Source organism: Stegostoma tigrinum, chromosome 38, assembly GCF_030684315.1.
Source record: "Stegostoma tigrinum isolate sSteTig4 chromosome 38, sSteTig4.hap1, whole genome shotgun sequence".
Classification (NCBI taxonomy): Eukaryota; Metazoa; Chordata; class Chondrichthyes; order Orectolobiformes; family Stegostomatidae; genus Stegostoma; species Stegostoma tigrinum.
Genome location: NC_081391.1, coordinates 24,714,588 through 24,727,365, shown reverse-complemented (window position 1 = coordinate 24,727,365; position 12,778 = coordinate 24,714,588). Strand labels below are relative to the sequence as shown.

At 47.9% G+C, this 12,778-nt stretch overlaps 1 protein-coding gene across 2 annotated transcripts in view; it reads left to right on the top strand.

Annotated features, from left to right (window-relative positions):
- The first annotated feature begins 7,498 nt into the window (after positions 1-7,498).
- grap2a (GRB2 related adaptor protein 2a) overlaps positions 7,499-12,778 on the top strand; it is a 68,683-nt gene continuing 63,403 nt past the window's right edge. The window contains exons 1-2 of one of the 2 annotated variants that reach the window (XM_059640750.1): positions 7,499-7,660; positions 7,844-7,965. In XM_059640750.1, the coding sequence (XP_059496733.1) occupies positions 7,888-7,965 (78 nt within the window). In that variant the 5' untranslated portion in view covers positions 7,499-7,660; positions 7,844-7,887. Of the gene's footprint in view, positions 7,661-7,721; positions 7,966-12,778 lie in introns of those variants that run through there. The other variant, XM_059640749.1, reaches the window with a different exon arrangement.

The window sequence follows — 12,778 nt, the reverse complement described above, 5'->3', positions numbered from 1 at the left end:
ATAAAAATGACAAACAGCAATGGTCCCAAAACAGATCCTTGAGGCACACCTCGAGTAACTGGACTCCAGGCTGAATATTTTCCATCAACCACCACTCGTTGCCTTCTTACAGAAAGCCAATTTCTAATCCAAACTGCTAAATCTCCCTCAATCCCATGCCTCTGTATTTTCTCCAATAGCCTACCATGTGGAACCTTATCAAAGGCTTTACTGAAGTCCATGTACACCACGTCAACTGCCCTTCCCTCATCCACATGCTTGGTCACCTTCTCAAAAAACTCAATGAGGTTTGTGAGACACGGCCTGCCCTTGTCGAATCCATGCTGACTATCTCCAATCAAATTGTTGCTTGCTAGATGATTATAAATCCTATCTCTTATAATCATTTCCAAAATTTTTCCTACAACAGACGTAAGGCTCACAGGTCTACAATTACCTGGGTCATCCCTACTGCCCTTCTTGAACAAGGGCACAACATTTGCAATCCTCCAGTCCTCTGGTACTAAACCTGTAGACAATGAGGACTGAAAGATCAAGGCCAAAGGCTCCGCCACCTCCTCCCTAGCTTCCCAGACAATCCTCAGAAAAATCCTATCTGGCCCAGGGGTTTTATCTACCATCACACCTTCTAGAATTGATAACACCTCCTCCTTACTAACCTTAATCCTTTCAATTCTAGCAGCCCGTAACTCAGTCTTCTCCTCTACAACATCCTCCTGTTCCTCAGTGAAAACAGATGAGAAATAATCATTTAGCACCTTTCCAATCTCCACAGGGTCCACACACAACTTCCCACTTCTGTCTTTGACTGGCCCTATTCCTACCCTAGTCATCCTTTTATTCCTCACATACCTATAGAAAGTTTAGGGTTCTCCTTTATTCTACTCGCTAATGTCTGCTCATGTCCCCTCCTTGTTCTTCTTAACTCTCTCTTTAAATCCTTCCTAGCTAATCTATAACTCTCCATCGCCTCATCTGAACCATCTCGTCTCATTGCCACATAAGCCTTCCTCTTCCGCTTAACAAGAGATACAATTTCTTCAGTAAACCACGGTTCCCTTACCTTATCACTTCCTCCCTGCCTGACAGGGACATACCTATCAAGGACACACAATATTTGTTCCTTAAACCAGCTCCACATTTTGACTGTCCCCATCCCCTGCATTTTGCTACCCCGTTCTATGCCTCCTAAGTCTTGCCTAATCGCATTATAATTGCCCTTCTCCCATCTGTAACTCTTGCCCTGTGGCATGTTTCTATCCCTTTCCATTGCTAAAGCAAACGTAACCAAATTATGGTCACTCTCTCCAAAATGCTCACTTACCACTAAATCAAACACCTGGCCTGGTTCATTGCCAAGTACCAGATCCAGTGTGGCCTCCCCTCTTGTCGGCCCTTTGACATACTGAGTCAGGAAACCCTCCTGCATACATTGGACAAAAACTGATCCATCTAATGTGCTAGAGTTATAGCATTTCCAGCCAATGTTGGGGAAGTTAAAGTCTCCCATAATGACTACTCTGTTCCTTTCACTCCTGCCCAGAATAGTTTTGCCGATCCCCTCCTCCGCATCCCTGGAACTTTGCGGGGGCCTAGAAAAAACTCCCAGCAGTGCTACCACTCCTCTCCTGTTTCTGACCTCAGAAAAATACCACCTCAGTAGACGAGTCCTCAACAAAAGTTCTTTCAGCCACCGTTATACTGTCCTTGACTAACAAAGCCACACCCCCCCCCTTTTACCACCTTCCCTGACCTTAATGAAAGATCTAAGCCCTGGAACCTGCAACATCCATTCCTGACCCTGCTCTATCCATGTCTTCGAAATGGCCACAACATCGAAGTCCCTGGTACCTATCTATGCTGCAAGCTCACCTACCTTATTCCGGATACTCCTGGTGCTCAAGTAGACACACCAACCCAGCTTCCTGTCTGCCAGCACACTCCTGTGACAGTGAGGCCCTGTCCATGTCCTCCCTACGCTCATCCTCCTGTGTACTAGAACTACCCCTCAGTTTCCCATCCCCCTTCTGAGGTAGTTTGGGGTGTATTGAGGTTGGGACAGGTGCTATGGAAATGCACATTTTTCTGTTTCCCAGTCTGGAGATCTATTTCACTAATTTCTAATCAGGTAGAACACAATTCTGTCTGCATTTTCTTTTTGTTATTTTCGAGTTTAGGAGAGGAAGCTGGCTTTCTGTGCACTCAGCTCAATTGGTGGGGTTTTTCAGTAATGATTGGTAAACAGCACCAAGGCAAATTATACTGTTCTTTGATGCTGACAGACCCTATAATCAAGTTTATTGCTAAAAATCTGTAATTATCTTTCTGTCTTGCAGCGAACAAGCATGGCTCTTTCAACCGTGGCCCTTTCTAATCCTTACTTCCTCTAGATTACAGTTCTTTCTTTAGACCTCCAGGTCACACTTCTTTCACCGCTTCAAAGGATGGGGAAAGGAGTTGTTCCCTTGAACCTTCTTAGAGTGGTTACTGAGTTGCTTCTCTTCTCTCTCTCTCTTACTGTGGGTTTTTTTTCTATGAAACACTCACATGCCTCAGATGGTTATTTATGACACCCCTCAGACCAACTGCGAACCTTGGCAATGGGCCATTTGACTGTGGAGTCCTCATCATCCCTTTGTATCCTGCCCTGAGCACTTAAACTGCTTTGTATCCCCATCTGTGTAAGTTGCACAGCCACTGGGAAGTCCCTGCGTGTGAGCTTTCACTTTTGGAAGCTTGCACTGTGCACGGATCTCACAAGTTGGGGGTGGAAGAAAAAATAATTAGAGGGAACCTTGACCCCACAGTTATTAGAATAGAGTTACAGAATCCTTACGGTATGGAAAGAGGCCATTCAGCCCATTGAGTCCACACCGACCCTCTGAAGAACATCACACCCAGACCCAGCTCCCCCACCCTACAATTCTGCATTTAGCATCGCTAATCTACACATCCTTGAGCACTACAGGATAATTTCCCATGGCCAATCCACCATAGCCTGCACATCTTTGGACTGTGGGAAGCAACTGGAGCACCGGGTGGAAACCCACGCAGACACGGGGAGAATGTGCAAACTCCGCACAGACAGTCACCCGAGTGTGTAGTTGAACACGGGTCCCTGGTGCTAACCACTGATCCCCTGTGTCTAGATTTCTAGATTCCTTACTTAAATCTATTCCTCCTTCCATTATTATAGTTTCCATTGCCATTTATTAAGAGTCATCGGGTTCTACAGTACAGGATGAGACCCTTCAGTCCATCAGGTTTGTCCTGGTCAAACATAAACTCCTAATAGCTTAATCCCATTTTCTAGCAGTTGGGCCATAGCCTGGTACGGCTTAACATCCCAACAGCACATCTAAACATTATGGTTACAAACGGTTTTTGCCCCAACCTTAGTATACATATACCTGAGGACTCCTACATATTTGTTTCTCAATTTCTCTCTTACTATTGGGGAGCTGAGACTACAATCCCATCAAAGTCATCTTCTCTTTCTTTCTTCATTCAGTGGGGGAGTGGATGAATTTTCAGAAATATTTTCCCTAGTTAAAGCAGTTATGTATTCCTTAATGGAAAAACACCCCACCGTGCGCGCACACACACGTGCTGACACACGCACACACACAGCAAATTCATTCCCAGGTTTCCTTTGTCCTGTTTCAAACTTTTTTTTGTATGACCTTCATTTTGGTGCCAATCGAATGGAAGAAGTCAGTGTGAGAATAAAATGAAATACTCTTTCTCTTTGGATGGGGAAGGAGACAAAAATCCCAAGAAAGCTTAAAACCACACCTCATCAACCATTGAATCGAGGGGCAGCACATGCCATTGTAAAAACCAAAAAGTCTGTGAAAGATTAAAGGAATTTTCATCTTGTGGTCTGGAGTTTAGTCCTTTAGAATTTTTGCTTACCCTACCCATATTCTTTTCCACCAATAATATGTGTTAAACTGTTCATCTTTGGTCTGTCTTAATCATCACTGAGTATGTATGTGTGCGAATGTGTGTGAATATGTGCACACATGCGTGTTTATGTATGTGCACGCACATGCATGTTTGTGTGTGCATGTGCAGATGCACATATTTGTGTGTGTGTAGGTGCATGTGTGTGTGTATGTGCGCATGCATGTGTGTGTGTATGTGTGTGTGTATGTGCACATGTATGTGTGTGTTTGTATGCACGCATGTGTGTATGTGGATATGTGCATGTGTGAGCGTGTTTGTGCATGTGTGCACACGTGCATGTGTCTGTGTGCACACGTGCATGTGTATGTGCGCACGTGGGTGTTTATGAGTGCGTTTGCATGCTTGTGTGTGTATGTCTGCATGTTTGTGTGTGTGTTGGTGCATATGTGTGTGTATGTGTGTGTGTGTGCATGTTTATGTGTGTATCCACAGGTTTTTTGTGTGCATGTGTATGTGATCATGCATACGCGTGTGTGTATAGATGCGCATGTGTGTTTGTGTGGCTGTATGTGTATGTACGTGCATGTGTTTGTGTGCACGCGTGTTCATATGTGCATGCATGTGTGTTTCTGTCTGTGTCTCTGAGTGTGTGTATGTGTACGTGCATGTTGTTTGTATATGTGCTTGTACACATTTGTGTGTATGTGCTTGCGTGCTCGCGTTTGTGTGTATGTGCACACACATGTTTGTGTATGTGCACATGTGTTTGTGTGTATGTGCATGAGTGTTTGTGTGTTTATGTATGTGCATGTGTTGACTGTGTGTGTATGTGCACATGCATGCTTGTGTGTGTGTGCATATGAGATTGTGTATGTGCTTGCACGTGTTTGTGCATGTATGTATGTGTTTGCAGCATGTGTATGTGTGCACGTGTGTTTGTCTATGCATGTGCACATGTGTTTGTGTATGTGCGTGCACATTTGTGTGTGTATATGCGCACGTGTGTGTGTGCATGTCTGTGCTTGTATTGCGCACGTTTGTGTGTGTTTATATGCACGTGTGTTTGTGTGTATGTGCATGTGCACATGCATTGGTATGTGAATGTGTGTTAGTGTGTGTACATGTGCACGTGTATGTATGTGCGTGTTTGTGTATGTGAGCGCACGTGCACGTTTGTGTATATGCACATGCACGTTTGTGTGTGTGTATGTGTGCATGTGTGTGAATATATGCGTGTGTGTGTGTGTATATGTGCGTGCATGTGTATATGTGTGTGCACGCATGTGTGTGTTAGTGTGTGTGTCTTTTAATGTGCATGCATGTGTGTGTGTGTGTGTCTGTATTTTTAAGAGAGAGGTTATAAGGGAATTAGAGTTTTAGTTTGTAGTATTATATGGCATTAGTTTATATCTGTTTACTTGGTCAAGTTACTTGTAATGAATGATAATTCTCGTACAGTGCAGAAACCTGGTCCATGCTTTCTATCAACCTGGGTCTGAAAATTGGGTAAATTGAGGAACTGTGCAGACTTTTAAAAAAGTTATCGTTGGGCACAATGCTGGAAATAGTGGGACTCAATGTACAGTAGGCTTACCCCAGTGTGTTGTAATACAAGTATTGAAGCAACCTAGTGTGAATTGATTTTGTCCTGGGTACAGTCAGTCAGGCAGATTTGACCTTTGGTGGCCTCACTGGGATTTTAGTGACAAGTTCGGGGACATTGAGGCCTAATTTCACGCATTATTTCCAGCTATGTCATGGCTCTAATTTTGAAACAATGACATCTATTTCTGGGCTGGTCCCAAACGCAGGAAGTTGCTTTTTGCCTCCATCTAGTCTACCTTGTTATCATTTTTGGTGCTTCAATAAGATTGCCCTTCACGCACCTACACTTAGCAGAATTGAAACTAAGCTTAGCTCACATGCCCTTCCTCCCGCCAGACTTTCATGAGATAGAGGTGTTGCTGGCAAAATATGCACTTGTTACCCATCCCTAATTGTCCAGGGGGCAGTTAAGATTCAACCACGTTGCTGTGGGTCTGGAGTCACAAGTAGGCCAGACCGGGTAAGGGTGGCAGTTTCCTTCCCTAAAGGACATTACTGACCCAGAAAGATATGGAGCATTTAATTGAAAGCTTTCAGTCCCAGTTCTGCTGCAAACACTCCCCTCCAAAGTGTGATATTTGTCTGAGTGAACCGATTAGTTTGCAATTGAAATGAATTTTCTTCGGTGCAATTTTTGCCCGCAGCCCTCCTTTACATGTGAAACTCACATCAATGCTCAGCGCCACAGGAAGCAGCTCAGCTGCGCTCAGGACTTTGAATGCACCAAAAAAACCTGCCATCGAAAAAGAAGCCGATTTCCGAGCAGCAGATTCTGACAGTGGGGCTGGAATTCCACATGTTGACAAAGGGGAGAGTCCCCGTTTTGACCCAGTGCAGGCCAGTCCTGTGTGAGTCCTGCTTTGAAACATTTTAGTGTGAGAGTGTCGGCAGGGAGAGAAGCTGTTCGAGTCCCCCCCCCTCCGGCCCACACACACAACATCCCCCAGCCCCACACACACAACAGCCCCCCAGTCCCACACACACACAACAGCCCCCCAGTCCCACACACACAACAGCCCCCCAGTCCCACACACACACAACAGCCCCCCAGTCCCACACACACAACAGCCCCCCAGTCCCACACACACACAACAGCCCCCCAGTCCCACACACACAACACCCCCCCAGTTCCACACACACACAACACCCCCCCAGCCCCACACACAGCACCCCCCCGAGTCCCACACACACACAACACCCGCCCCAGCCCCACACACACAACACCCCCCAGTCCCACACACACACAACACCCCCCAGTCCCACACACACACAACACCCGCCCCAGCCCCACAACACCCCCCAGTCCCACACACACACAACACCCGCCCCAGCCCCACAACACCCCCCAGTCCCACACGCACACAACACCCCCCCGTCCCACACGCACACAACACCCCCCCGTCCCACACGCACACAACACCCCCCCGTCCCACACACACACAACACCCCCCAGTCCCACACGCACACAACACCCCCCAGTCCCACACGCACACAACACCCCCCCGTCCCACACACACACAACACCCCCCAGTCCCACACGCACACAACACCCCCCCGTCCCACACGCACACAACACCCCCCCGTCCCACACACACACAACACCCCCCCGTCCCACACGCACACAACACCCCCCAGTCCCACACGCACACAACACCCCCCCGTCCCACACGCACACAACACCCCCCAGTCCCACACGCACACAACACCCCCCCGTCCCACACGCACACAACACCCCCCAGTCCCACACGCACACAACACCCCCCCGTCCCACACGCACACAACACCCCCCAGTCCCACACACACACAACACCCCCCCGTCCCACACACACACAACACCCCCCAGTCCCACACGCACACAACACCCCCCAGTCCCACACACACACAACACCCCCCAGTCCCACACACACACAACACCCCGCCCCCCCCCACCCCGCCTTGCAGAATTCTAGGTTGTGGTTTTCCCGGAGCGCAAGAAGAAATTGGCTTCGATTTTATTTGAACGACAGTCTGACGAACAGCAGACGAGAGGGGTGTCGCGCTGCGCTAGAAACATCTCTCTCTACCTGCCAATTTATTAAGGCAGCTTTTACAACAACGAAAATTCGGGACCTTCCACCAACCAGAGTTTGAACGTCGTTGAGAAAAGGTAACTCATGCTTCTGCAACTCCCCCCTCCCCCTCCCACCCTGTCTCCTCCCCCAGCTCTATCACTTCCCTCCCAACCCACCGCCCCGCTCCAACCATCATCTCCTGCAGTGTACACACAGACACACACTACTCCCAGAACAGCTCAACCAAAGGAGATTCCTTGCTGTTTTCTCACTTGAAGGTTTTGCAGTCCATCTCTGACCAGTGGGACTCCAGTCAGGGGGGATGGAAGCTGTGGCCAAGTACGAGTTCAACGGAGCTGGAGAGGATGAGCTGAGCTTCAAGAAAGACGACATCCTTAAGGTAACTCAGAGATCGTAAGACCTACAGATGCTGGCGTTAGAGATAGCACAGCGTGGGGGAGCCGGAGGGACACAGCAGGCCAGGCAGCAGTCGTGTTCCTCCAGCTTCCTCGCCGTGTTCCTCCAGCTCCCTCACCGTGTTCCTCCAGCTTCCTCACCGTGTTCCTCCAGCTTCCTCACTGTGTTCCTCCAGCTTCCTCACCGTGTTCCTCCAGCTTCCACACCGTGTTCCTCCAGCTCCCTCACCGTGTTCCTCCAGCTTCCTCACTGTGTTCCTCCAGCTCCCTCACCGTGTTCCTCCAGCTACCTCACCGTGTTCCTCCAGCTTCCACACCGTGTTCCTCCAGCTTCCTCACTGTGTTCCTCCAGCTTCCTCACCGTGTTCCTCCAGCTCCCACACCGTGTTCTTCAGGTTCATCACTGTGTTCCTCCAGCTTCCTCACCGTGTTCCTCCAGCTTCCTCACCGTGTTCCTCCAGCTTCCTCACTGTGTTCCTCCAGCTTCCACACCGTGTTCCTCAAGCTTCCTCACTGTGTTCCTCCAGCTTCCACACCGTGTTCCTCCAGCTCCCTCACTGTGTTCCTCCAGCTTCCTCACCGTGTTCCTCCAGCTTCCTCACTGTGTTCCTCCAGCTCCCTCACCGTGTTCCTCCAGCTCCCTCACCGTGTTCCTCCAGCTTCCTCACCGTGTTCCTCCAGCTCCCTCACCATGTTCCTCCAGCTCCCTCACCGTGTTCCTCCAGCTTCCTCACAGTGTTCCTCCAGCTCCCTCACTGTGTTCCTCCAGCTTCCTCACCGTGTTCCTCCAGCTTCCTCACCGTGTTCCTCCAGCTTCCTCACTGTGTTCCTCCAGCTTCCTCACCGTGTTCCTCCAGCTCCCTCACTGTGTTCCTCCAGCTCCCTCACTGTGTTCCTCCAGCTTCCTCGCCATGTTCCTCCAGCTTCCTCACCGTGTTCCTCCAGCTTCCTCACTGTGTTCCTCCAGCTTCCTCACCGTGTTCCTCCAGCTCCCTCACTGTGTTATCCTTCAGGTGGAGATGAATTTTTGACTTTGTCAGTGGAGCTGACTTCTCTGACATCCTGCCTGCGGTCGCAGAGTTGGCCAAAACGAAAATAAGCAAACTTCTCAAACCAGGCCATGCACTCACAGTGAAAAACCTGAGGAGAACCTAGGATTGGTGTTTTCTGTCACCTGGATAATCCCAGTCATTCCCTACCCGCCACCTATTCTTACGTTCGTGGAAAGGCATCAAAATGAAAACGTGAGCAGGTTTTTGAGTTGGGGATCTTTAATCTGAAAGACCCGTCGCCTATTTGTGTATGTTGTCTCCCCATCCTCTGCCATCACCCCCTGCTGTTTCCATTAACTGGGGTACGATTTGAGGATCTGGGAGCGGCCCCCACCCCAGGGTTAGAGAGGACACTGTGGAGGTGGAGTGTTGGGAGGTTTTGATGGTAAAAATTTCTCATTTCTCACTGTTGTGCTTGTACACCCCATAAACGTGGGTCTTTTTGAGAGAGATGGTTGGGGGGGGGTGGGGTAGGTGGTGGTGGAGGTGATGGACTGGGTGGGAAGGTTGTTTGATGCACAACATGATTCAAAATCTCTGGTGCCACTCAGGAAGAAGTGGATACTTCAGAAAGGCTGCTACGGTGCATGAGATAGAACACTGGGGCTCCAAAGATGCAGAGGTTAGGGTGGATTGGCCGGGGTAAGTTTCCCCGTGGCTGTGCAGCTTAGGTGGGTCAGCCACAGTACTTGCACGGTTATGGGGGTAGGGTGGGGGAGTAGGTCTGGGTGGGATGTTATTTGGAGGGTTGTTACAGGCTTTGACGGGCCAAACGGCCTCTTTCCACCATTGAGGGTTTCTGTAATTCAAGTGAACACGAGAAACATGATTTTTCCCAATGCAGTTATTTTGCCGACATGTTCAGCTCTTTGTGTTAATTGCTTCTTAAAATGATCATAATATTCCAAAAGAGGCAGAAACAAAAATCTTTAAGTTGTAAAAAACTTAAATCTTTGCAAAGTAACGATCCTGTTGCCTGAGGCCACGGTCTCCTGCTAAAAATCCACGGCAGGGTGACTACCGTTATCCCTGCCACGGAAACACAGGGAATGTAGAGAGGAAATGTACATCCCTGCATTGTCTTGCTCTGTTTCTCTCTGAGCACAGACCCCAGCGTGTGCTGCTCCCCTCACAGAGACAACCCAGTCCCCACGAACAATCAAAATCAACTTTCTCTCGTGCACAAAGTCCTCAACTCACAAAGGACATGTTTCCTTTCTTTACATTTAATGATGTTAATTACAAGTGAAACTTTGCCCAATCTGCTGACCGAAGGTCCAACTTTGCCTCAGTTTTACTGAAGGTGATGTTTCCGAGAATAACAATTCTCAGTTCTAGAGGATTGTTTCTCTGTCTTATTCTTTCTCCCTCCATTCGCCCCCTTCTATCCCTTCCCCAGATATACCTTTTCCAGTTTCATATACCCTCTTCCTGCAATCCTTGTTGGTTTCTTTCCCTGTAGAGGTCAAATAGAGCTCTTAACAAGGCATACAGTAAGCTTCATTAATAGGGACATGGAGCAGGGAGATTACGCTTAATTTGTTAAGGGAACTGGTTAGATCTACAATGTTATGTACAGTTCACATTATAGGAAGGATGTGATGGAGACAGATCAGAAGGAGTTGATGAGAGTGGTCCCAGGGGTTCGCCACGAGGACAGATTGGAGGAGTCGGGACTGTTTTGCTCGGAGAGAGGAGGGCTAGGAGGAAGTGTTGTAGGTGTGTTCAGCATCATGGTGGGGGATGCGAATCTGGACTGGGTGGATGGGGAGAGTCTGTTTCTACTTGTGGATGGTTTTGGGAGCTGGAGAGCACAGTTTTAAACTGATCTGCAAAGGAAGCAGTTGAAAGGTGAGAAGGAACTTTCTCACACAGTGAATGGTCTGGGTTTGACATGCGTTACCTTTGAGTGTGGTGGAGCAGTTCAGTTGAGGAATTCAGGAAGACATGGGACGGTTATTTGAACAGAAACAGCGTGCAGGGTTACAGGGTAAAGGCAGGAGACTGGCACTAAGTTCAAATGCTCAGAGAGGTGGCGCAGACACGGTGGGCCGAATGGCCCCCTGCTACACCATAACATTTCTGTGAAATCTTGCCTAGCGCTGGGAATGAAAACAAGAACTGCAGTCACTGGACGTCTGAAGCAAAGGAAAACCAGAAATTGCCGGCGAAATCCAGCAAGTCGGGCAGCATCTGCTGAATTTCTCCAGCAATTTCTATCTTGTTCTTGGTTGTTCCACATTGCAACCACTGGGGTGGCAGCTGCCGATCTCAGGGTGCCAGGCTGTGACCAATTGTCTCTCTCCAATGCGGAAAGAGGCCTGTGGGCATTTTTTGTACACGATGGATAATACCCTAAAAAACGGCCCGTTCCCCTGCAGGTACTATAGGACTGTCCCAATCCCTTCTTCAGCATTCCTCATTTGTGATCAAGACAATTTAATTAGGGACATTCAATGATGAACAATTACAAACCTCCTTCTCAAAGCCATGATTTGGTCAAATATTGTAAATCACACAAATGCACAAAAATCATACAAATACATCCCACATGGAGTTCAGTATTGAACATGACTGGTGCTGGGGGTTGTGTCAGTCAGAAAGCTGCAAGATCCCAGTTTAAGACATGTGTTATTTCCCCTAAGTCCGAATGAGAATTGCTCAGCATTACTTAACAGCTTCCCTTTTAGTAGCACCCTTAATTTAGAAGAACATGTCAGGGTGTTTCATAGGAATATAGTAAGGCAATGACTTGACAGCAAAGCCACATGAGGAGATAGCAGGTTAAGCAGATTGTCGGAAGCGTTTGAAAAAGGAATTGAGAGGCATCGCAGTTTAGGGAAGGGATTCCAGTCAAATAGGGCTGCAGCTTGCTGACAGCACAGACGCCAACGGTAGAGGAATTAAAGTCAAGAATTGAAACTGGAATGCAGAGCGAAAGGTCATTGGGTTGGAGGAAATTATAGAAGTTGGAGGGGACTGACACCATCGAGGGACTTGAAAAGAAGGACGCACATTTTAAAATCGGACTATTAACAGTTTGGGAACCGGTGTTGATCTGCGAGCTCAAGGATGGTGGGTGATCCTGTGTGAGTTAGGACACAGCGAGACGAGTTTTGGATGAGCTGAAGTTCATAGAGTGGGAGGTGAGGCGTCAGCCAGAAGGCAGTTGGAGTGGGCATTTTTGGCGGTGCTAAACACATGAACAGTGCTTAAAAAGGAGGCCTGTTGATGCTTCAAAACCAGCTGGAAGGCCAGGGAGAAGAAACATCGATGGCAGACACTTAGCAGCGGGAGAAGCCGTCGGCCAATGTGTCAGAGCCACAGAGTAGACAGCCGATCAGTTTCTCTTCATTACATGAGAGCAGGGGACTCCAGTGTTCCTCTAAAAGATTATTGGAACAGTGAAGAGTTCCAATTAGAGTTATTTTAAAAAGCGACAAGTAATGAAAACACTTCAAACACCTTAAAATAGTATGTTATAAGTGGTAAGTTTTACTTAAATGAAAACTGTGTTATTTAAAAGCTATTCAGGGCACAGGCAGGTCTTAATAAATAAACTCTGGAGAGATGCAGAATGTTTTAATAAAGCCCTTGAATTTCTGACGTACATAAGGAAAGTTATAAGTTGGCAGAGTGTTTAAAACCAACATCTGTTATCTGGGGGTTTAAGACGTTAAGTAGAATGCCGATAGCTTAAGGACAGGCCCAATTGAGGTGTTTTTCACTCATTCCCATTTTTTTC